This window comes from Giraffa tippelskirchi, chromosome 5, assembly GCF_054371585.1.
Source record: "Giraffa tippelskirchi isolate mGirTip1 chromosome 5, T2T-mGirTip1v1.2.pri, whole genome shotgun sequence".
Classification (NCBI taxonomy): domain Eukaryota; kingdom Metazoa; phylum Chordata; class Mammalia; order Artiodactyla; family Giraffidae; genus Giraffa; species Giraffa tippelskirchi.
Window position 1 is genome coordinate 108,599,937 of NC_137279.1, and position 22,895 is coordinate 108,622,831.

The window sequence follows — 22,895 nt, forward strand, 5'->3', positions numbered from 1 at the left end:
AACCTTGGCCAAGGTCCTCCCTCTCCTAGCAGGGTCATCCATCTTTCTAGAATAGGTTTCTCCATTTCATTGCCACTTGTGCGGCATGTGGCAATTTGCCCAGTGTTTTCACAACCACTGTCTTTACATCTCCCCGCAGCCCGTGAAGCACTCGTTTTCATTTGTACCCCTTTCACAAAGAGGAAAAATTGAGGTTCAGGGAGGCCCAAGGTCACACCAGGCCGTGAATGCGGAGTCGGATCCCAGGCTCTTTCTCAGGTCTTGAACCCTCCAGGATGCGGGACAACTTGGTCCCTCCGCCTTGAACCGCCGGACTCAGACCGGTCGCTGAGTGTAGAGGGGGCGGCCGTGAGGCGCCAGACTTGCCAGCTGCCGCGGGATGCCACGTGAGGGGCGGAGACCCTGCGGGGAAGTGATTAAAAGCCGAACGGAGCCGGAGGGGGCCGCTGCGGGGAGGGTCTTCTTGGGGCCGCCTTGCCCCGCCCTAGTCCGGCCGCGGCGCGGGTTCCGGCGGCTGCTTGGAGGGCTGCGGTGTCCGGGGCATGAGTGGGGTGCGGGGGACCGGGGAGCCTCGGTGCCAGGCGGCGCTCGCGGTCCTGGCCTCTCTGTGCCGGGCCCGGCCGCCCCCTCTCGGGCTGGACGTGGAGACTTGTCGGAGCTTCGAGCTAGGGCCCCCAGAGCGGAGTCCGAGCGCTGCCGACTCAGGTAAAAGGAAAGCAGAGGCCCCTTCCCTTCTTGGAGTCTCGCCCTGGCTGTCCCTTCTCCGCAAAGCCCCAGCCTCGGGAACCCCGGAGCCTAGGTGGAGAACTCTAGCTCAGGATTCTGGATTCGGATCCAGCCCCGGCTAGGGCACTGGCCATCGCTCGCAGGACAAGCATAGAGACGCGAAGGGGACCCGGGAGGGAGAGAATTCCGCCTGCCCCAGCCTGTGTGACTCTGCTGGGTCCCCGCGGAAAGCGGGGCTCCCAGGACGCGGCTCCCCGAGGGGCCTCAGTTTCCCTCTTGCTCTCTCTGCTGGCCCCGCGGGCGATCTTCCAGGGGAGGGGGTCAGTGGAGCAAGCAGGAGACCAAGGACTTCCGGCTGAGGAAGTAACTCGTCTCTTCGGAGGGTGTCGAGGTCCCTGGGTGCGTCTGTCGGTCTGTCCCGTCAGTTTATCTGATCTCTCGGGGAACGCGGCCCCAGCCCCTTGGGTCTCTCAGGGAAAAACTTGGGTCTGCGCCTGGCACGAGGTCTTTGTGTCCGGGTGTCCCCGACTGCGAGTGGCTTTCTGCGTCTCCGCTGGGGGGCGGGGGGCGGGGTGGGGGAGGGTGTCTCGGCATCCTCCCCCCCGCACCCCCCACCCCCCACCCCTATAACTCGCTCCCTCGGTCTCTCTCTGACTCACTCGGACTCGGGGCCGATGAGCGGCGGAGCCGGTGTCTCTTGCCGACTTCGCCAAGCGGGCGCCTCCTGCCCGAACGGCACGGACCCTGCGCCGGACGCAGTCCCAGGCGCCTGCCGAGCCCAGGAGGGAGCCCGAGCCGGGTCGAGCTCGCCGGAGTCGGTGAGTCCCGAGCGCGAGCCCCGCGGGGCCCGGGCCTGGCGCGCAACTGCGGCGTCTCCCGGGAGTCGCGACAGCGGGAATGGCGTGTCGCGCCCTGGCGGCGGGAACCGCGAGAGGGTGGGCGGCGTGGCTGCCGGCCCGCCGCGGGTATTTACCTGTCTTACCCGAGCCGCGCGGCCGCGCTCGCCCCCGGCAGCCGGGCTTCTTTGTCCGGATCCCGATGTCTGGAGGGTCCTGGGCGGGAGAGTAACGGGCGATGGGGAGAGGCTGGGGGCAGTGTGAAGCCTCGAGAGATGATGCGGAGTGGGGGTGGGGAGGTCCTGCAGGGACCCGGGCTCCGGGGTTCCTTTGGCTCCACAGACTCCACCCCTCCTTGTACCTCAACCCCGACCCCCGTGGCCCTGGGCCTAGAGGTACGCTGAGGTCGCCCCGCGGCGGCGCATCATCCACGAGGGAGAGCGAGGAGGGGGCCCCGAGAGGCGGGAATTTCATCTCCACGCGCTTCTCCTGGGACCAGAAGTGGGGACTGGAGCCGCGGTTCTGGGAGGAGGTACAGGTGGGGTAAGCTCTCCAGAGGCCGTAGGTTCCAGGGCCCTGTTTTCACTTGAGGTTAAAGGTCGGAGATGTAGCTAGGTCCTAGGTTAGGAACAGGGCTGCTAGGGAATAGGGGAGAGGGAGGAGGGTAGTGGGCCCCGGGGACACTTCTGTGCGTGAGGGGGCTGTGTCCAACTGTGGGGCGGGTGGAGCCCACTTCGGCTCTGTGTGGGTTGTAGGGGGCGCTGCTCCCCCCAACTCTGGTCCTGGCAGTGTTGAATCAATGAGTTGATTACTGCAGCAGAAAGGACTGAGGTTAGATATGCAGAAGAACTTTTAGAGGGTGGTACGGTGATGGAGGTTGATTCTTCCTGAAGAATCTCTGAACAAATTAGGCCCAGTAAGTATGATCAGATTTTGGTTCTCAGGTGCCATCACCTCCTGCACTACCCAACTCCGTATGGCCGTCAGACACACAATTTTCCCCAAGTCAAGGAGTCTCTTCCTGCCTGCCTCCCCAGCTCCCTTCCCTTCTTTGCTCCAATGATCCTTCTCCAGTGGGTCTCTTAGTGCTTGCTCTGACCCCCTCAGACCCTAAAGGGGCTAATTCAAGGTGAGAACACACCTGTCAAGTTCTACCTGGAATGGAGGCTGTTCCTCCTGTCTGTTTAGAGCAGAAATGCTAAGAGTGGGGGGCAGCTGGCATACGTGTGTACACATCCTGATACAGGGAGGCACTGGTGTTCTGACTCCAGAGGGACACCCCATAGTCTGCAATGACAGGTACCTGGATGGCCAGGCTGGGGATGAGGGAAGGCTGAGGAGTAAGAGCCAGCAGGCCCAGATGAATCAGTATGCCTTCCCTGCAGGCTGCTTCAGAGAGCTAGGTTGAGTTGTCAGCCCTGGGGAACTTTAACTTTGGCTGCTGAGTCACAAGCCCTGGGGCCAAGCTGTGGGGGGAGGGGTCTGAAAGGGATGGGAGAGGCAGAAGAAGACCCTTGATCAGAGCAGGAAAAAGAAAAATGGTTATGTGTGGCTTTGGGATCTTGGAGGCTTAGGTGTGCATGGAGTCTGGGGTGATGCTGTGGAATTCGGGATCAGGCCCCTAGGTATCTCACCTCTCAGGCATCCCAGAACAACTGCATTCCAGAACAACTGTCTGGGTCCAGATTCTCCATTCAGAGAAATGCTGCATCTTTTTATTTGCAGTTTCATGAAAAATGCAAGTGATGAGAGTATTCCCAGATCCCTTTGCCATTGAATGTTTTCCTCTGCCTTTCTGCTCCTGTAAGTCTCTAGCTCATGGGATTTCAAGTAACACCCTGAGATACAACAACTGAGATTCAGACTCTACTATCATTTTGGGGGACCCTCTTATATGCCAAGGTCTGTGATACGAATTGCACAAGAAATCTCAATCAGACCCTGAATTGGAAACTCAGCTGTCTGAGCTAAAAGCAAGTCCCATATTTTCTTTAAAATCTCCAAAGGTAAAGGGTCTGCTTTCCTTCTTAATATCCACCTATCCTCACCCCCCACCTCACCCCAGGGATACTAGCAGGCAGTTCTTCACCTTTCTTTGTGTCCTTTGCCTTATGGAGGTGAATAAACTTTTTTTCATAAGCCAAGTTGCAGAGTGTTAGGTGTGGGTTGCTTGGATTCTGATAGCATTCTCAAGGTAGTAAGAAATACAGAGTTGTTCCAGAAAATGCAAGAATCCATTGAGAGAGCCTGAGCAGCCCTGCCCCTTCTAGGCTGGCAGGTAGGAATGATTATTCTCTGGTGTACTTACGGCCATGAGATGTATGTGATGTTTGTTCACTTTTCCAATGACTCTGGAGATGTTCTGTGATTCAGCCACCTGGCTTTGAAGTTGGCCTATTGCAGCACAGATAATATTTCTCCAACTTGTGATGCCAAATTAAATGCACAGCATCTCATCCAAACACACAAAAAAGTTCTGTTTCTGTAACTGAGTCAGTCCCTCACTCCTTGATGGAAGGAAGGAATTCTGCAGATTTTGCCCTTTCTGGGGAAAAGTGCAATACAGAATCCTTTAGAACCTGTGGTGATGATATTCAGACTATGGTGTGTCTTGGGCTTTAAGATTCTAGAACCAGGATCGAGGATCTAGGAGTTGTAGAGCCCTTGGATTTACAGTTCTAGAATTTATCTTCTCTCTGTGTGGGAACTTCAAGAGTGGGGATGGTAGATACAGAATGTTCCATCCTCCCAAGCTCTGCACAAAAGATGTGTTCTTTTCTAACTGTTCTAGCATGACTATGTCCTCCCTGTCCACAGAGTTGGGGTATGATGTGTGACTGAAAATAATAAGGACTAGGATTGAAGCATGTGGATCAGGCTAGGTTTTTTTCAGGTCTGTGTAGGGCTTCCCTGGTGACTCAGATGGTAAAGAATCTGCCAGCAATGCAGGAGACCCAGGTTCAACCCCTGGGTCGGGAAGATCCTCTGGAGAGGGAAATGGCAACCCACTCCAGTATTCTTGCCTGGAGAATTCCAAGGACAGTGGAGCCTGGTAGGCTACAGTCCATGGGATTGCAAAGAGTCTAACACGACTAAGTGATTAACACTTTAAGTGGGGTGGGAGTAGGGGGAACATAGGGTAAGAGAAAAATCCTGACCCAACTAAGTGGCACCCTTGCTAGTCCAACTTAGGAAAAGATGCCTAAAAACAGAAGGTGGAGAAAAAAGGGAGAAATTTTTTAAAAATAAAAACAGAAGGACACAGCCACACTTAGGAACTGAAAGCAGAGGGACTGAAAAGTGGGAGTGAGCAGTACATGCAGCCCTGGATTCTCCAGGTATATGACACTACCTTATCCCTCCCTTCTCTCTATGTGGGGGCTGAACTGTTTTTCTTGATCCATGAGGACCAGGCAGACCTCTTTTCTCAATTAGACCCTGAACTGGAAACCCCGTTGTCTGAGCTAAAAGCAAGTCCCATCTTTTCTTTAAAAATTCCAAAGGTAAAGGGTCTGCTTTCCTTCTTAATATCCACCTATCCTCACCCCCCACCCCCACCCCAGGGATACTAGCAGGCAGTTCTTCACCTTTCTTTGTGTCCTTTGCCTTATACCGGTTGCAGGTATAAACAGGGAGATGGAGGTAGAGGGAAAAGAATCCAGCTTTCTGTCTGCCCCTCTCCCCATCATCCCAGCTTTGACTGCTCCATTCAGAGGGGCCACATGTCCTGACCACCAGGCAGAAAGGTACAGTTACCATCCACCAGAATAATAATACTAAAATAATCCCTAAATTAATGCCAATGCTCTGTTAGCTATGACACTCCATATTAGTCTCCGATTTATCCCTGAATTCTCTAATGATGGCGGAAACAGGCACCCAGTCATAAAGCTTGGTGCGGCCGTAATTAGTCCAGCATCGTCTCTCCTCATCACAGCTTTTCCAAGAGCATTAATTCCTTCTCTGTTTGGACTCCACTAATTATCCCCATCAGTAGTTCAGCCTGGATCTCTGAAAGAAGGAAAGGAAGCAAAGGCTTCCTGCTCCCCCTCCCCCAATCCTGAATTTTAATTATACCAGGTTCTCCTAATAAATTTACAAGCAGAACTTATTATTAATGGAAGATGTCTGTGAGCCTCAAAACAAAATAGCCTTCATTGCCCCAACACACACACACACACACACACACACACTCTCTCTCTCTCTTTCTCTCTCTCTCTCTCAGGGATGTCTCAGGTACATTTCTGGATGGGACTTTTCCAGGGGCCATTGATTATTTGCCTGATGGCTATAGTTTCTGCATCTTCCAGGGAAAGAGAAAGAGATGGGGGATGAGGAGGCTGGCCCCCAGAATTCTGCCCAGGATCAGAGGGTCAGGCCAAAAACCTGAACGATGCTCCCCATCCTCTCCTAATTATAGTGAAGAAATGCCTCCCCAGCTTCTCTGCCCAGACTTTGCCTCTGGAATACTTCAGCTCTGCCTCCAGACCCCTCAGGGAACTGCTCAAGACCCTGGGCTTCGACATCAGAAAGTCGCCAGTTCAAATCCCAACTCTTCCACTTAATTGAGGTACACTTTGTACAAATTACTACCTTAACATCTCTCAACTTAGTTATTTTATCTTTGAGAGGCGAATACTAATTTCTTAGAGAGGATGTAAAGATTAAGAGATCTTGTAAGGGGCACAGCACTTACTATATAGAAATAAATAACAAATACTGTTACTAGGGCTTCCTTGGTGGCTCAGAGAGTAAAGAATCTGCTCCACAATGCAGGCGATGTAAGAGACATGGGTTCGACCCTGGGTCGGGAAGATCCCCTGGAGAAAAGCATGGCAACCCATTCCAGTATTCTTGCCTAGAGAATCCCATGGACAGAGGAGCCTAGTAGACTACAGTAGTCCATGGGGTCACAAAGAGTCGGACACGTCTGAGCGACTAACACTTTCATTAGTGTTAGTGTTCGTGTTAATGGTTCTGACCAGAGTCTTTTCCCTTCCTAGATTAGACACTGCACCTTCCAGGGTTTGGGGCCTCTGAGTTTCTTGCTGGCTGCTCCCTGAGTTGTGCGGGTCTGTGCCTCCAGCTGTGTCTGCCCGGGAGCCCCTTCACTCAGGCAGCTTTCGCTCTGCAGAGCCTGGCATTGCCCATTTCTGAGGGTCCATCAGCAACCCCAGACCCTGCAGCCGGCCGTCTCCCTCTTCGAGGGAAACAGAGGAAATGGTCCTTTCTTTTCACTTCCTCTCTCCAGTTTATCTTTTCAATTACAGTCTGTTAGCAAGAATGTCTGTTACTATTACAAAATGGATCTTCCTGACACAGAAGCCCATTAGAAAAATGGGAACAATAGCAAGCGATGAGAAAGGCTGATAAATCCTAACACTATGGGTGGAGAGAAGAGGAGGGAGCACCAGGGTATCAGGGCTCTGTCTCTGGAGAAAGAAGTGTCAGTGGGGAGATAAGAAAGGCTTGGGTTGCTAATTAATAGCTTACCATTTTCCATAGAGAGAGGGAGGCCATGAGCCATCCCCCCGTCAGACAATCTCACTTAAGGTGACAGGCAGGTCCTGCCCTGATGGCCTTCAGGGAATCATCAGGAAAGAAGGGGCCTGATCATCATCACCAGGAAAGAAGGGTCTTGAGGTCTCTCACATGTTTGCCCCCTGGTCCCATGTCCCCCTTCCCTGCCTCAGTGGCCAAGCTTTGGGTCCATTCTGTACCCAGTAAACTATTATCCACCACAAAAACAAAAACCAGGAAGAAAAGTTACCCTTGGGAACTTTCACCACATATTGGGCTTCCCTGATGGCTCAGTGGGTAAAGAATCCACCTGGCAATGCAGGAGACACAGGAGGCATGGTTCAATCCCTGGGTTGGGAAGATCCTCTGGAGGAGGAAATGCAACCCACTCCAGTATTCTTGCCTGAGAAATCCCATGGACAGAGGAGCCTGGTGGGCTACAGTCCAAAGGATCGCAAATAGTTGGACATGACTGAACAACTAAGCACACACACACCATGTATCCAGCATTGTGCTCAAAGCCTTACTTTATCTAATATTTACAGTGATTCTTTGAAGTAAAGAGGAGACCAAAGTTTGGAGAAGTTAAGTAACTTGTTCAAGGTTACACAGTTGATGGGCGTGCTCTGTGGTCATTCTGGCACTGGTGCTCAGTGGAGATGTCTGCGTCGTGTCTCTGAGCACTTCCCCAGTCCAGGCTAGAACCCACGTGCCCTGCACAGCACCAGATCACTGGGTGTGTTTCCGAAGCCAAGTCCCATCGCTATGTGCTCTCCCAGAGGCTGCTGGGTAATTGGTCAATATGGTTCCCCAAACCAGATGCCCATAAAATACTGGTCTCCTCTGATGCCTAATACTGAGTAATGGACTTCTTTTCCCCAGTTTCCAAGCAAACTTTGCAAAAGCATAGTACATTCTGAATTGTACATTTTTCTTCCATGAATTTCTTCTTATTCCTTTGGAGCTTGCTTCTGTTCACCAGCTGGTTGGTGACAGTAATGGCAAAACAACTGAACAATGAGTATTGACAGAAAAACTTGGAGATGTGAGATCTTTCACATAGTATGTATTACATCTTGAGATACAGGGAGATCTAGCTATAATATATATGTATTATAATACATCTTATAATATATATAGACATAATCGAATAATTGTATTATATTAATATATATTATATAATAGAATAATTGTATTATTTCCACTGGTAAAATTGTTCCTAGTTTGTAATGATAAAGTTAAAGCTATCTCTCTTATTAGTGTTCATGGTTTGCATGTGTTCTGCCCACTAGACAAATTTTAAAATTAAAAGATGTTCAAAATCAGACTTGGCAGAACTAGATAATTCTAATAAAAATAGCAAATATTTATTATATGGCTTACTACATTCTAGGCACTGTCCTTTGCACTTTTGATACACTTGATCTCATTTAAATCTCACAATGACCCTATGAGGTAGATACTATTACTCTACCCATTTTACAAATGATGAAACAGAGGCTGAGAGAGATTAAGAGTCACAGTTGAAAACCAGTAGAGATGGACATTGAATGAGCTCACTCTGACTCCAGGACAATGTTTCTTTCTCTCCAGGCTGAAGGGGAAATAAAGAAGGAAAAGGAGAGGAAGGAAGAATACAAATACAAACACTTGGGAAGTTCATCCTCTTTTTCAATGTGTAGGACTTTCTCCCTTACCAGAGGCTTACCTCTCTTTCTTTTATTGGAAGATAATTGCTTTACAATGCTGTGGTGGTCTCTGCCGTATGTCAACCCGACTCGGTCATAATTATATATATACATCCCCTCCTTGTTTAGCTTCCCTCCCCAAGCCCTTGCCACCTCGCCAGGTCATCACAAAGCACCAGACTGGGCTCCCTGTGTTACACAGCAGCTTCCCGCTAGTTATCTCTTTTACCCACGATAGTGTGTATATGTCAATGCTACTTTCTCAATTTGTCCTACCCTCTCCTTCCCCCAACTGTGTCCTTCCTCTCTCTTACCATGAAGCTAGTGTATGGTATAATATGAAGAGCACTGGGTCAGAACTCAAAAGGTGGCTAAACTGCCCATCAAAATGCTATCTGCCTCACAGGGTTGAGGTTCAAACAAGACTTGAGTGGGGAAAAGGCTTTGAAGGCTGTGTATGCACCTGCAGTTTACTAGAGGTAATGCATCCTGGTGGGTTGGTCCCAGCAGGCCCCGGGTAGGAAGGCACATGTCTTAGGTCACCTGGGCCTTTGGACAGCCCTTTGTGACACATTTTCAGCCAGGCTCTGCAGGCAGGCTAAGTTCCAGGCCACATGTAGTGATTTTAAAGGAGCTAAATCCTCTGCAATCATACCCACCGTGGCCTAATTCTGGTCTTACCAGCCTTGCTCACCACCTCGTTCCCCTGTGAGGGTGAACCCACTCAGCATCGGGACCTAATTCTCTTTGCATGGCCCTCCTATGAGGTATCCTGGAAGAAGAGTCTCCAGGCAGAGGAAGGGCCTCCTGGCCTTACATAACCAGTATTGAGTACCGGGTGCCAATTCCCAATAATCTCACAGTGCTGAGGGAACAACAGCAAGGGGTCATGTGGAGACACATTCCAAACAGCAACCATGCCGAGGAAAAATTGATTCCTCCACCTCTCTTTTCATTTACGAATTCAATTTTCTTTTTTTTTTTTTTGTCAGACTGAACATTTAAATGCACTCTCTGCTCTCTGGATTCCCCCCATCCCTCCCCCTTTCTCATTAAAATTCTAATTATTACAAGAAAGATGTATGACCAAAGGAAAACAAAACCCTAGAAATACCTTTTGTTTTAAGGTGACTCATATTGCAGAGAATGCACCCGGAACCACTGTAACAAAGAACAGATGTAGAGGGCTCAGAGATGGCCAGATACTTTTAAATATATATATATATATATATATATATATATATATATATCTGTGGTATATACTTAGCTATATCTGTGGTAGCATTCCTATGAACCCCAAGGGTATCAGGGCTTAAGGAAACAGTCTCCAAACTATTTAGATCATGAAATCATAACAGCAAAATTTATTTTTATTTAATGCCTCCAATATGTGTTTATTTGCTCCCATGTTCTATACACATGTACAAAAGTGGTATTGTAAAGCTGACTCTCCAAACACTTAGCAGTTATGTGACCCTGGGCAATCTATTTAACCTTCTGTGCCTTAGTTTCCTCATCTGCAAAATGAGGATAATAATCTTTACCTATTTCACTGGAGAGTCTTAAATGAGTGAATACATAAAAAGCACTTTGCGCCTTGGACATTGTAATGTTCATAACTTGACTGAATTCAATAACAAAATGCCATCATTACTATCAATTTGTATATTACAATTCTGATTTTTTATTTTTCAAATAATGAATAAATATTCAAGAAATCTGATATTTTTTTCTCTTACGCTCCCAGGACGCATGCACGCCGTAATTGGAGACCTTTAGTCTAGAAGTTAACTTAGAATCAGTTTGTCCGGTCCCCAGCAGCCTTTAGTGGACTAACCTCAGTTCCTATGCTGGGGAAAGGCTCCCAGGTCTCTGTGCAGGGGCCTGGGGGCTGCAGAAGGTGGCAAGAGGCATGAGGGTCCTGTGTGCTTATTCCTTAGTCCTGAAGGTGGTAGCTGATCAAGGCCAATACCCTACAGCCAGGGAGTCGGGAGGCAGTGCTAGCTCCCCAGAGAGGGTGACTGATGTTTTGGCCTCTTCCTCAGGTCCCTCTGGAAGAAGGAGAGCTTTCCCTGGGGCCCATGCTGTGAGAGTTCTCTTGATCCCCCCAAGAGGGACCAAGCATCTCCCAGCCTAGTTTAGTACCAGAAACATGGCAAGTGCTCAGTAAATATTGGTTGAGTGATAATGACAGCCGTTTTATTTGACATTGATCAACTGATTCATTCATTCATTCTCATGTGTCAATTTCTATTCTGAGCCCTGACTCAGACAAATAAAAAGTAACACAGGGTTATAGTAACCTACAGTTTAATCCGGGACAAACAGTCTGGGACAGTGGAATGAGCCCCAGACTGGGCAGGCAGTGGACATCTGGACCCTGGTCTAGGCTCTGTGATCTCTGACCACAGGCAAGTCCCTCCTCTGGAACACTGCTCCCACCTGCAAAAGCACAGCCTGACCTTGGTACTTGTAGGGTCATTCCTCACCTTAAATCCCAAGATTCTTAAGGCTTGCTGCTACTGCTGCTGCTGCTAAGTCGCTTCAGTCGTGTCCGACTGTGCGACCCCATAGACAGCAGCCCATCAGGCTCCGCCGCCCCTGGGATTCTCAAGGCAAGAATACTGGAGTGGGTTGCCATTTCCTTCTCCAATGCATGAAAGTGAAAAGTGAAAAGTGAAAGTGAAGTCGCTCAGTCGTGTCCGACTCTTAGCGACCCCATGGACTGCAGCCTACCAGGCTCCTCCATCCATGGGATTTTCCAGGCAAGAGTACTGGAGTGGGGTGCCATTGCCTTCTCTTAAGGCTTGGGACAGGATAATTCAGAGGCTGCAAGCTCACAGGCCTGCAGTGGCAGGCAAGTAACAGGGACAGGAGCTGGTGAGCATACAGCCTTCCAAAGGGCATCGCCAGTTCTCAGTATGTGGGAGCACAGGTCCAGTTACCAAGCCTTCAGGCCATTTCCAGAGAAGCCAGGAATCTGGTGTGATGATGACAATGGTGATGATGGAACTGCTTGATTTTTCAGTCATATGCAAGCCAACAAGCCTCCTTTGCTGCCTTGTCTACAAGTGACCTCTGTGCAAACCCATTGGTTCAAGGCTTCCTGATGTCTCAGAGTAAGAAGAGGCCTTGAGCTCAAAAGTGGGGTGGGGGGGGGCGTGCTTAGTAACTTCTCCCAGAGAGAGGCATCCTTCACAACTATCCTGGGGTGATGGACATCCTACTTGGGGCAGAGGGTGGGACAGTGAGTGCCTGCCTCTGAACCAACCAGGACATTCAAAAATACCAGTGTTACAGTAGAGGTCTCACATAGCCACAGGAATGAGGGCAAAGGACAGCTATTGAAATTGTTTGTATTTAGCTCTGAAGTAAACTGTGTGGATCAGATTCCAAATAGTGTGGTGTGTGCGTGCTCAGTCATGTCCAACTCTTTGCAACCCTATGGACTGTAGCCCTTCAGGCTCCTCTGTCCATGGGATTTTCCAAGCAAGAATACTGGAAAGGGTTGCCATTTCCTTCTCCAGGGAGATTCCAACTTCATACAAGTATTTGTTGAGCCTACTGTGTACACAGTTCTGGGAATACAGGAGAAGCATTAGACCTAATCCCCACCCTCAAGGAGATTATGCCTGATCTCGTTCACGTCAAGTCAACCTACTCACTATATATTAGCTCCTGCTGTGGGCTTGGCGGGCTTGGGGTGAGTGAAGAGAATGAGGTTATCTCAGCCTGGGGCCCCTGATGCTTCACAACCTGTGGAGGAAGAGAGCTGTCTGCAAAAAACTAGTCTGCTATAAGTCTGGCCATAGTAACAGTTCTAATAGAAATTCAAACAGCATCCAAAAGTGAACGCTTCACGAATTTGTACATTTGCTTAGGCTGCTATTTAAATTACTTTCCCTTCCCTGGGCACATGCCAGTAGGGAGTCGGGAAGGCAGTCCAGGTGCTCCCCAAGCTGGTGGTGGGGGGAGGGGCGAAGCTGGAGAAATCAGCCTGAGGTGAACACGAGGCTGTAGATATTTCACAAGTTGGATATGGAGCACCGACCCTACAACCATCCCTGCTCTGCCTGGGTAGCCTTCTCATGACCACTCTTTTCTCTTCTTCCGTCTCTGTCCCCTGTGTGTGGCCCCTCTTTGAAAACCCTTCCCGGCTTCTCCCCACCTCTGTCTGTCTCTGTCCCTCCCTGCCTGGCTGAGGGCAGGCACCTCTGTCAGCCTCCTCGCAGTGGTAGTTATTGTGTGTGGCGTGGCCCTGGTGGCAGTTTTTCTCTTTCTCTTTTGGAAGCTGTGCTGGATGCCCTGGAGGAACAAGGAGGCCTCCAGCCCCTCCTCTGCTAACCCCTCCCCGGAGGCTCTCCAGAGCCCCAGCTCCACAGCCAACATGGCGGACAAGCTCAAGGACCCCCACACCCTGGGCTTCCTAGAGACGGCTGTGAAGATCAGCCACACGTCCCCAGATATCCCGGCCGAGGTGCAGATGTCCGTCAAAGAGCACATCAAGCGTCACACACGGCTGCAGCGACAGACCACAGAGCCAGCATCGTCCACCAGGTGAGGGGTGGGCCCCTCCCCCGGGGTGGGCCCCTCCCCCTCCCCTCCCCTCCCCTCCCCTCCCCCTCCCCCTCCCCTCCCCTCCCCTCTCCTCCCCCTCCCTTCCTTACCTCCACATTCCTGAATCCAATACCTGAATGAGATTCCAACCTGTGAGGATCAGAGACTGGAAATAATCATATGCGTATTCTGGTTGGAGAATATGTCAGATGATGTCTTCCATGGTGGGTGATCAGCTTGGAGGTGGGCACCAGGAGTGACTTCAGGAGAGGGGAACCTTTGAGGTGGGGTGCTATGCAGGTGGTCAACCCTGAGATGTGTGTGGGTGGGAGGTGTTGGCTTGTCCAGAGGGAAAAGAATATAAAAGTTAATGATGTGTCTATGTCCATACCGCCTCTGAGATGGAGTCTGCAGTGTGGGGGGGAGAAGCAAGAGATTCCTAACATTTTGAGAATAGCCTTTGACAGAGTTCGCTGCCTTACAGAAATTGTATACATGACATTCTTTATCTGAACAAACAAAATGACAAAAAACAACCACCATGTAATGACAAAAACCTACTTTAAATTCAGAAACTTTTAAAAGATGTGGAACATGCATGCATAAGGCATTGTATTTATTAAAAATTTGGGGCGCTTATGGATTCCTGGGTCCAGGATCCCAGCGGACTGGTCAAAGGGAAGCAGGCATAGTCTTCAGATTGAAAGCCAGAAATGGTGCAAGTGCTGGGTCACATTTACGGAGTTTGTTTTTTGACATCATGCAAATTGCTCATTTTCCTAAGCCTCAGCTTTCCCAACTGTAAAATAGGGCTAATGACGCTCATAAGGTTGCTGTGAGGAGCCAATGTAAGAATCCATGAGGTAATAAGAGCTTATTATATACCTGGCTCTGTTCTAAGCACTTTGTGTGTATTCATTTCGCCCCCACAGCAATCCTGTGCAATTGCTACTTTTATTTTTTCTTATCTTATATCACAGAGAGATTAAATAATGTGTCCCAGGTCATGTAGCTAGAAAGTGGCAGAGGGAAAGGGGGTGATGATCGTGGTGGTGATGAAGGAATGCTGTATGGAGGGTGGGAAAGGATGGTCCTTCTAAATAGGGGAGCTTATTTAATAGGCAAACCAGAGTCACCTCTACCAGGAAAGAAACCTAGAAAGCCAGAAGCAGAAAATCAGGGGAAAAGATAATGATCACAATGGCTAACATTTACTAAAGTTTGTTATGTACCAGGCCCCATCCCAACTACTTTACATGTATTAAGACATGCGCATAAAGTGCAACAGAGGTAAAGGGGGTCAACTAGCAGGAAGTAAAGGGGGCCTCACATGGGGTAGGATGAGCCAGGGCCGTGAGCCATGTCGGCCTACACCCCTCTCTCCCCTTCCCCGACCTCACTCTCTCACCCCTCCCCCCACTCCAGGCACACGTCCTTCAAGCGCCACCTGCCGCGGCAGATGCACGTGTCCAGCGTGGACTATGGCAACGAGCTTCCCCCAGCGGCCGAGCAGCCCACCAGCATCGGCCGCATCAAGCCTGAACTCTATAAGCAGAAGTCGGTGGATGGGGACGATGCCAAATCCGAGGCCAAGAGCTGCGGGAAGATCAACTTCAGCCTGCGCTACGACTACGAGAACGAGACCCTGATTGTACGCATCCTGAAGGCCTTCGACCTCCCAGCCAAGGACTTTTGCGGCAGCTCCGACCCTTACGTCAAGATCTACCTCCTGCCCGATCGCAAGTGCAAGCTGCAGACCCGGGTGCACCGCAAAACCCTGAACCCCACCTTCGACGAGAATTTCCACTTCCCAGTGCCCTACGAGGAGCTGGCCGACCGCAAGCTGCATCTCAGCGTCTTCGACTTTGACCGCTTCTCCCGCCATGACATGATCGGGGAGGTGATCCTGGACAACCTCTTTGAGGCCTCCGACCTGTCCCGGGAAACCTCCATCTGGAAGGACATCCAGTACGCCACGAGTGTGAGTACCGCCGGCCCCGGGGGCCTCTTAAGGGTTTATAGCTCTGGATTTGAGTGGATGTGTCCCTGAACCCCCGAACCCCTAGAGACAAATGGGCCTCTGCCCTTCAGGATGTGAAAGGGGACCCCTACTCATAGCCCAGACCATCCCGGGGGAAATCCTTGCACTGGGCCCCAGATTGGGGGGTGGGCGGGGAGGGAGGGTGACAGCAGAGCTCTCAAGTGGTTGGGAAGGGAAGGAAAGGGAATTTGTGTCTATTGCTTCTGATGCATCTTCTGTAGTGGTTGCCTCTAACAGCTAGGCCTCAGGACTACCACCTACAATGTATGTCTTTAATCATGGGTGAGGATGGGGCCAGGCCTATAGACTGACTCAAACAGCAGCATGTGCCAAGGGCTTTGATGTATACTAGAAGCCTAGCACAGGCAATCAAGGACAGGCTATATTAAACAGGATAAACCAGGTTATGCCTCAGCAACGAATAATCCTAGGATTTGGTAGCTTAAAGCAGCCAAGATTTAGTTCTCATTCATGTTACGTGTGCTTTGCAGCTTAACCAGGGTTCCATTCTACCTTGTCACCAAGTTGACAGAGGCTCCGTTTTGACCCTTTGCTCCTAGTTACCACCTCGGGAAGGAGGGGATGTGGCAAATCGTGCACTATTTCTTAAAGTTTCCACGCTGAAATGACACATGTCACTTCCACTCACGTTTCATTAGCCAAAGCAAGATACATGTGACTTCTAATATTAAGGGAACAGGGCAAAGCAATCCTACCACATGTCCAGAAGGGGGACTGGAAGTACTTAACAACTAGAACCAGAAACTACCATGCAGCAGAGGTGCTGCTCTTACGGCCGGCCTGCCTGGGCCATCTAGAAGGTGGTAGGGGAGGAGGCCAGCCTGAAAGGAGAGCTGGCTAATTCACACACTACAGAGGCAGGTGCTGGGCTCTTTATGACCAATTAGAATTAACCGGGAAGGTTTCAAGGCGCACAAGGAAAGGGTTATGTATTGGTGTACAAGGAAAGGATTATTAAAGAAGCAATGGGAGTTGGATGTGGTTAACCTGGGAAGACTTCTTGGAGGAGAAAGTCAAGCACTATTTTGAAAATGAGTAGGGCTTGAGTTGGCTTTTTAAGAGGGGGGCAGGTTTGGCACAGAGAATTAAGAGGGCATCTCCAAAACCCTCGGGTCCAATGTAGACAATGTTCTCCAGGGCCTTGGGTGGCTGTTGAAGAAACTGTGTAATTGCCTCCCGCAGGTGTAGGTGTGGGATGTGCCTCTGTCTAAGTCCAGCCAGGCAGCTGAGAGCCCTGAAGGGGTGTTGCCACCAAATGCCAATGGCCTTGTGTCTGGTGTCTTGAACGCCAAGTGGTTGAGTGTCCCCTGGGATATTTCTTTCACTGTTTCTCTGGGTGCAGACTCTCCCACTTTCTGGCACCCACTCTCTGGGTGGACAATCAATGCTCAATATCTATGTATTGAATTTGTAAGGAGAGAAGCTGGGAAAATCAACCCCACTCTGGTGGGAAAAGGAATTGATTTGTTCAAGGAGAGAAAGCTTGGTGGGCTCTGTTTCTGCTCCGGAAAGGTCTCTGGGAGAGCCCATTCTCCTAGCTGGTGCTAACTTTGGTCCAGTTCGATGTCCCAGCGCCTCCCCTAATTTTGCTTTCCCAAAGTGGCATCCCCAAGAACAGAGAACAGCACAGGCAGGGGCCTTGCAGACGGGGCGGGCAGACGGGGCCGGCTGGAAGAGCAGCTGTGCACCAGCCCCAAGCTCAGGAGCTCTGCTCTATAAATCACTGTGAAGTTTACATCTGGTGCAGCTCTTCCCTTGTGGTCTCGAATGGCAGCAGCTTCATTATGGTGACTGTACAGGTAGCGAAGAGTGGCTTAGTTCCTCCCCATACTGAGGCTGAGGCCCAGGGGCTCAGGGAGAGAGAGGGGCAGGGGCCAGGGGCTGTGAGGAGCAGGGCTCAATTCAGCCCTCTGAGGAGCCTCCCTTCTCCTCCCCAGAGACGTCCCTTTCCTGTGACTTTAGCTCCAGGCACGATGGACGCCCTCATCCTGGAGCAGGCAGTCTGCGCTCAGGGAGGCCCCTCACCTGAATGCTAACTTCCTAGAATTCCGTGGCTGTCCCTACTCTCATCCCACACCTCTTCCCCAGCCCAGCTTGAGAAAAAGGACAAACCCTCACCATCCTCATCACCCTCAGTCAGTACCATTATAGTCCTCCACCATCTTCTCTTAAGCAGGACCCTGTGCGAAGCACTGGGGAGCAAGGAGGGTCTGGGATAGAAGACAGCCTCTTTGACCGAATGCAGAACTTGAATTATAGAGACAAGAAATGTTCATGCAGTAGCTAGTGATGCAAAGTAGCAAACAATGTGTGAGGTTGTAAGATCTGAGAGTTAGGACAGTCAGGGACGGTTTCTTGGGTGAAAGAGAATTTAGCTGTGTGGGGAGGGATTGGTATACATAATTTTATATGCAAAGAGGAAGGGGAAGCATTCTAGCCAAGGGCAGGAGGAGTCTGGGACCAGGAGTTTCCGAAGCTGAAGGTGGAGTGACTTGCTCATACACCCATCTTGCTCGCAGTCTGTGGGATGAATGTTCTGTCTGGTGAGGCCACCAGGGCCCTCCTCTCTGCAGCTTCTCAGCAGGCTGACTCTCAGGGGCGGTCTCTTTATCCGGGGGGGGGCGGGGAAGGGGGGTTAAGGATTCAGGCAAAGGAAGGGAAAAGGAAATAAAGGGCTGGTGCGTTTGCCTGAGCTGACTCTAAAATTGTAATTACATTGAGGCCAGAGAGGCCCAAGTTGCAGTGACGGGGAATGATTGAGCACTCCATGTAAGTAAAATCCTGCAGCCAGCGCCATGGGGGCCGGTGCAGATGAGCCCAGTCGGCTCCCATCTCTCCTACGTGCCAGATTCCTTCCGGATTCCATTCCTAGAGCTGCATTTTGGCTTCCAGCTCCTCTAACCTGCAGCTGGTCCCTGAACATGCCTGGCATTTCCGCCTCTTGCCTTTGCTCCCAAGGTTCCCTCTGGCAGGCAGGCCTTTCCCCTACCTCTCGGACCCAAACCAACCCACTTTTGAAAGTTTCCCCGGAAGTCCTTTTACTCTCAGAGCAGTCACGCCTGGATTTATTCTCTGGCTCCCTCATTTATACACCGAAAGATATTCTGTCTTGCAAAGTCCTCCCAGTGGCTTAGGAATGGTTTGTGTCCCACATTTGACTTTATTATTTTCCCTCAGGGCTGAGCGTGTCATTTTATGCAAACGTAAGAACTCAGCACCTTCTTGCTGAATGACCGATGGCTTAGTTAATTCAAATAAAACTACACATTGGTGCACAGGGAAAGGATTATTAAAGAAGCAGTGCAGTTAACCTGGGAAACCTTCCTGGAGGAGAAAGTCAAGTAGTATTTTGAAAATGAGCAGAGCTAGGCATGGCTCTGCATTCCTTCATAGTGATGGTTCAGGTAGATGGCTTATGTCTGGAGTAGCAAAGAAATGAACCAGTCGGATCAGGTGGTCTGGACTGAAGTGGAGGGTCAGTGACTCACAGTCTGGTAGAAGGAGAGGCCCTGTGAGAAGGGGGCTGGGGAGGCTGCTCTGAGGTCCCACCAGTCTATGAATGCTGTCCGCTTGTTGCTCCTTGCACGCGTATGCGAGGATCAGGTACATCCCTGGCAGGTGGAACCAGGCAGATTCCTTATTTTGGTCCCTGCCCCGGTGCTTAAGGTGGTTTAGAGTAGCAAAGCCTGGAGCATTTGTGTTGTTTCCTTACAAGCACTGAACATGGAGCTTCAAAGCTAGTGAAAGGAAGGTATGCATCTGATTAGGCGAGGTTTTTTCATTGCAAACCCTTAAGGCCCAAGGGACACTGGCCTCAGCATCCCCAAGTTGTTCTGGGTGAAGCTTAGGCTGTAACAGAGCTACCCCTCCCCCTCAACTGGAGGGTGAGAAGCAGGCACAGCAGACGTGTTGGGGCCATGGGAGCCCTCTAATGTTCCCCGGAATCAAAACGCTCAGGCTGCCACTGAGGCTTCCCCCTCTCACTGGCTTGACTAAGGTCCCCTGGAAGTCTCCTGGGAGTTCCCTGCAGTTTGCCATTTTTCTCTCCACCCAGAACTTCCATTGGCTGAGATTTTTCTGCTCTTCCCTTCCCCGCCTCCAGCCCCCAGTCTCATTATTTCTATATAAAGCTGTAGATTTATCATTATAATAGAGCCGTCATCACCAAGGTTTGCTAACATCTCTGTAATCTTGTAGTTATTGCTACAGAGGCCTCAGACCCCAGCGCACGAAACTGTTCCTGTCCCCATTCCTGCTCCTTCATGGAGGCTGTAATTGGGGCCATAAATATGTGCCATGCTTGGTGGCGTTAATGGACTTGGCCATCTTTCTGCCTTACCAGGTTCCCCATAAGTCAGAGTGAGCGTGTGTGGTCATGTGTGTGTGCGTGTGTATGTATGTGTGAGTGCATGTATGTGTGTGTTTTGGTGGCAATGCCTGCAGTACTCCATAGACTATCAGGGAGCCTGGACTCAGTCTGCAGGGGGGAAGGGAGGCCTTGTGTGGTGGAACAATCTATTCTCTAGCCTGGGAATGAGCAGAGCTGGGTACAAAGAGCTTTGGTACCAGACAAACTTGTGTTGTATTCTAGCTTTTGCATTTTCTAGCTTTGAGACCCTAGGGACATTGTCTAAACCGTGCCTCAGTTTCTTCATCAGGAAAGTGGGGGTAATAATGGTACCTAGCTTGTATTATATGTAGTCAGTTAAATAAAATGCAAAGATGCCTAGGGCAGCACTGTCACAGGGCAGCCTGCTGAGCTCCATTCTTACAGTGTCTTTCTTCTAACTCAGCCTCCAGGGCACTATTTATACCACCCCCAGGTCTGAGCCCCAGCTTTGGTCCGGACCATCTATTCCGACAGGTGGTTGGCTATTATTAATTCCTATTTTATTTCTCTCTTTGATGTATTGTCCTACCGTGTGTTCTCCGTGTGACCTTGGGAAAATGACTTGCCCTCTCTGGGCTGCACTTTCCTCAGAAACCAGTTTCAAAGTTATGAGATTCTGAGATTCTCAGCTTCTCCTGTAAAGAAGCGATTTCAGAGCAGAAAAACCCAGTGCACGGGAGTGTGGTCTCCTTATTTGAGGCCTAAACCCTGGGTTGATAGGCCACTGGGCAGAATTGCCTCCCTTCAGTGGCAATAAGAATCAGTCCTCTCTTCAAGCCCCTGGGAAATGTCCTCCAGGGAGTTGCTACCACAAGCAAGGCCCCGTCAGCAAACTGTCTTCCCCCTTTTCCTCTGAGATACAGTCCTGCACCTGAGCGCAGTGCCCTCCCCACCTTTCAGGTCCCGCATCTACCAGTTATTAATATGGAGGTTATTACTTGAGTCCCTACCCGGAGCCAAGAGTGCAAGCAACTTTATCCCATTTCATCCTCACCATAAGCCTTATATGTGCCCTATATGTAAGTAAAGAAATGAAGGTTGCAGGCTCAGTGACACCCACTATCACCCAGACAGTTAGTGGTAGAGAGCCTTCAGAAAGTCCAGGCCTTCAGCAGAGCCCATGTCCTGGCACGGCTGGAGGGGAGTAAGTGTGATTATGTGGCTCCTTGGGCAGAAGACAGACGCTGAAATTGTGCAGCTCATCAGGAAATCCAGAAGAGTGTTTGGTTTGGATTTTTCTTCGTGACCTGGTTCATTCCTCTTGTTCCAGGGGACTTTTGTGCTGACACTTGGATTCTGTTGCCATCTCCCCAGTGTTCTTCCTATGGGCACTGAGTCTGACATTCATTCCTCTTTCAGTCAACAAACACGTACGGAGTGTCAACGATGTGCTGTCAGTTTGATCACTGAGCACATGTTGTGTATAGAAGCCGGGCTGGGCTGTGGAAAGGATGACAAAGAAAGAGCCCAGCTCCTATAGCTTAGGCTAATGGGAATTGTGTCCAGTGACCCCCCCTGCCAACCTCCCAACCCTCTCACACAGAGGGCACACACTTGGGGACAGACCAATTCAGATGTTCACAAACAAAATTATCCAAGCTGCTGTACTGCAAGCCGTAAGCAGAAATGTTGAGGAGAGATGGAGAAAAGAAATCAGAGTCAGACAAGATTGGTTTGGGAAAGTTTCTAGAAAAAGAAGATGTTAGGCCAGGCTTTGATGGCAGTGAAGGAAGAGAGTATTGAGAGAGAGTCAGAGGAAAGGGAATGTGTTTCTCTATTTTCTTTGGATTGGGGGATAGATCTAGAAAGAACTTCTCTCGCATACGGTGGGTTTCTTCTCTTTGTGCAGGAACTACTTGTGGCATAATTACCGTGTACCAGACACCAGGCTAGCCTGGGGGATATGAAAACTTCAACTCGGTCCAGTCCTCAAAGCTTCACAATCTGATGGGGGAGGTAGGAAGGCAGTTTTCTTGTCCCAGGGGGCCATGCAGGTCCCAGTGTGTTGGTGGAAGACTGGCCTCCTGGAATGAAATTGCTTTCCTTGCCAGAAAAGAGTTAGTTGCATCCTTTTCTCACACCCAGGTGCTTGAGTCCAGCGGGATCCAAGGGTAGCTTACAAAAGGCCTTTTCAGTTCGAGTCAGAGAATCTACAAAACTGCTTCACTGTGACTCATTCAATCACCCTGGGACAAAGCCTCCTAGATACTCATTGACCGGCAGTTTGATGCAACACCTTCAAAGTGCCTGCCTTGGATCTCAGGCTCCCAGTTCTACCCTGGCCAGGAGGGAGGGCAGGAGCAAGAGAGAAGCATAATGAAATTTCACCCACATGTCTTCAATAACCTCTTAAGAACTTATTTGGGTCCAAGAACACTGGGTATTGAAGGACAAAGATAGGCCTTATTTTCAAGGAGCTGACAGTTGGGTGGGGGTTTCAGAGCAAGTAAAAATGTAACCAAAAGAACACTGTTTAAGTTGGCGTGAAAAGGGAGTGGGGGAAGACAGAGGTGATATTGAAGCTGGAAGAGTGAGGGAGTGGAATGGGGGATGCAGATGAAGAAAGAGAATTCAAGAATAAGATTTGAGTTTAGGGAACAGTCAGAGTCAAGAAGAAAGAGGAGGGGGGCCAGCAAAGGATACCAAGTAGGGGGGAGAGCACAGAGAAAAGAGAACTGAGGACAGCCAAGGAGGGATGGTTCAGGAATTGTTCATCCAGTGGTGATTTCTTCAGGCATCTGCAAGGTACCAAGCACAGTCCTGGACATTGCAGAAGGTTGTTGCTATTCAGTCGCTAAGTCATGTCTGACTCTTCGTGACTCCATGGACTGCAGTGCACCAGGCTTCCGTGTCTCTCACTATCTCCTGGAGTTTGTCCAAGTTCGTGTCCTTTGAGTCGGTGATGCCATCCAAACATCTCATCCTCTGTTGTCCCCTTCTCCTCCTGTCTTCAATCTTTCCCAGCATCAGGGTCTTTGCCAGTGTGTCAGCTGTTCACATCAGGTGGCCAAAGTATTGGAGCTTCAGCTGGCAAACCACTTGGGTATTCTTGCCTGCAAGAACCCCGAGAAGAGTATAAAAAACACTGCAGATGCATGGTAAATGAAGCCCCTGCT

The 22,895-nt window shown here is 50.1% G+C and overlaps 1 protein-coding gene across 6 annotated transcripts in view; it reads left to right on the forward strand.

Annotated features, from left to right (window-relative positions):
• The first annotated feature begins 502 nt into the window (after positions 1-502).
• SYT6 (synaptotagmin 6) overlaps positions 503-22,895 on the forward strand; it is a 67,147-nt gene continuing 44,754 nt past the window's right edge. For 3 of the 6 annotated variants that reach the window (XM_081485724.1, XM_081485726.1, XM_081485725.1), the window contains exons 1-3: positions 543-705; positions 12,979-13,327; positions 14,753-15,308. In XM_081485724.1, coding sequence (XP_081341850.1) covers positions 543-705; positions 12,979-13,327; positions 14,753-15,308 — 1,068 coding nt within the window. Of the gene's footprint in view, positions 706-1,034; positions 1,545-5,184; positions 5,309-5,982; positions 6,133-11,798; positions 11,890-12,978; positions 13,328-14,752; positions 15,309-22,895 lie in introns of those variants that run through there. The other 3 variants (XM_081485728.1, XM_081485729.1, XM_081485730.1) reach the window with 3 other exon arrangements.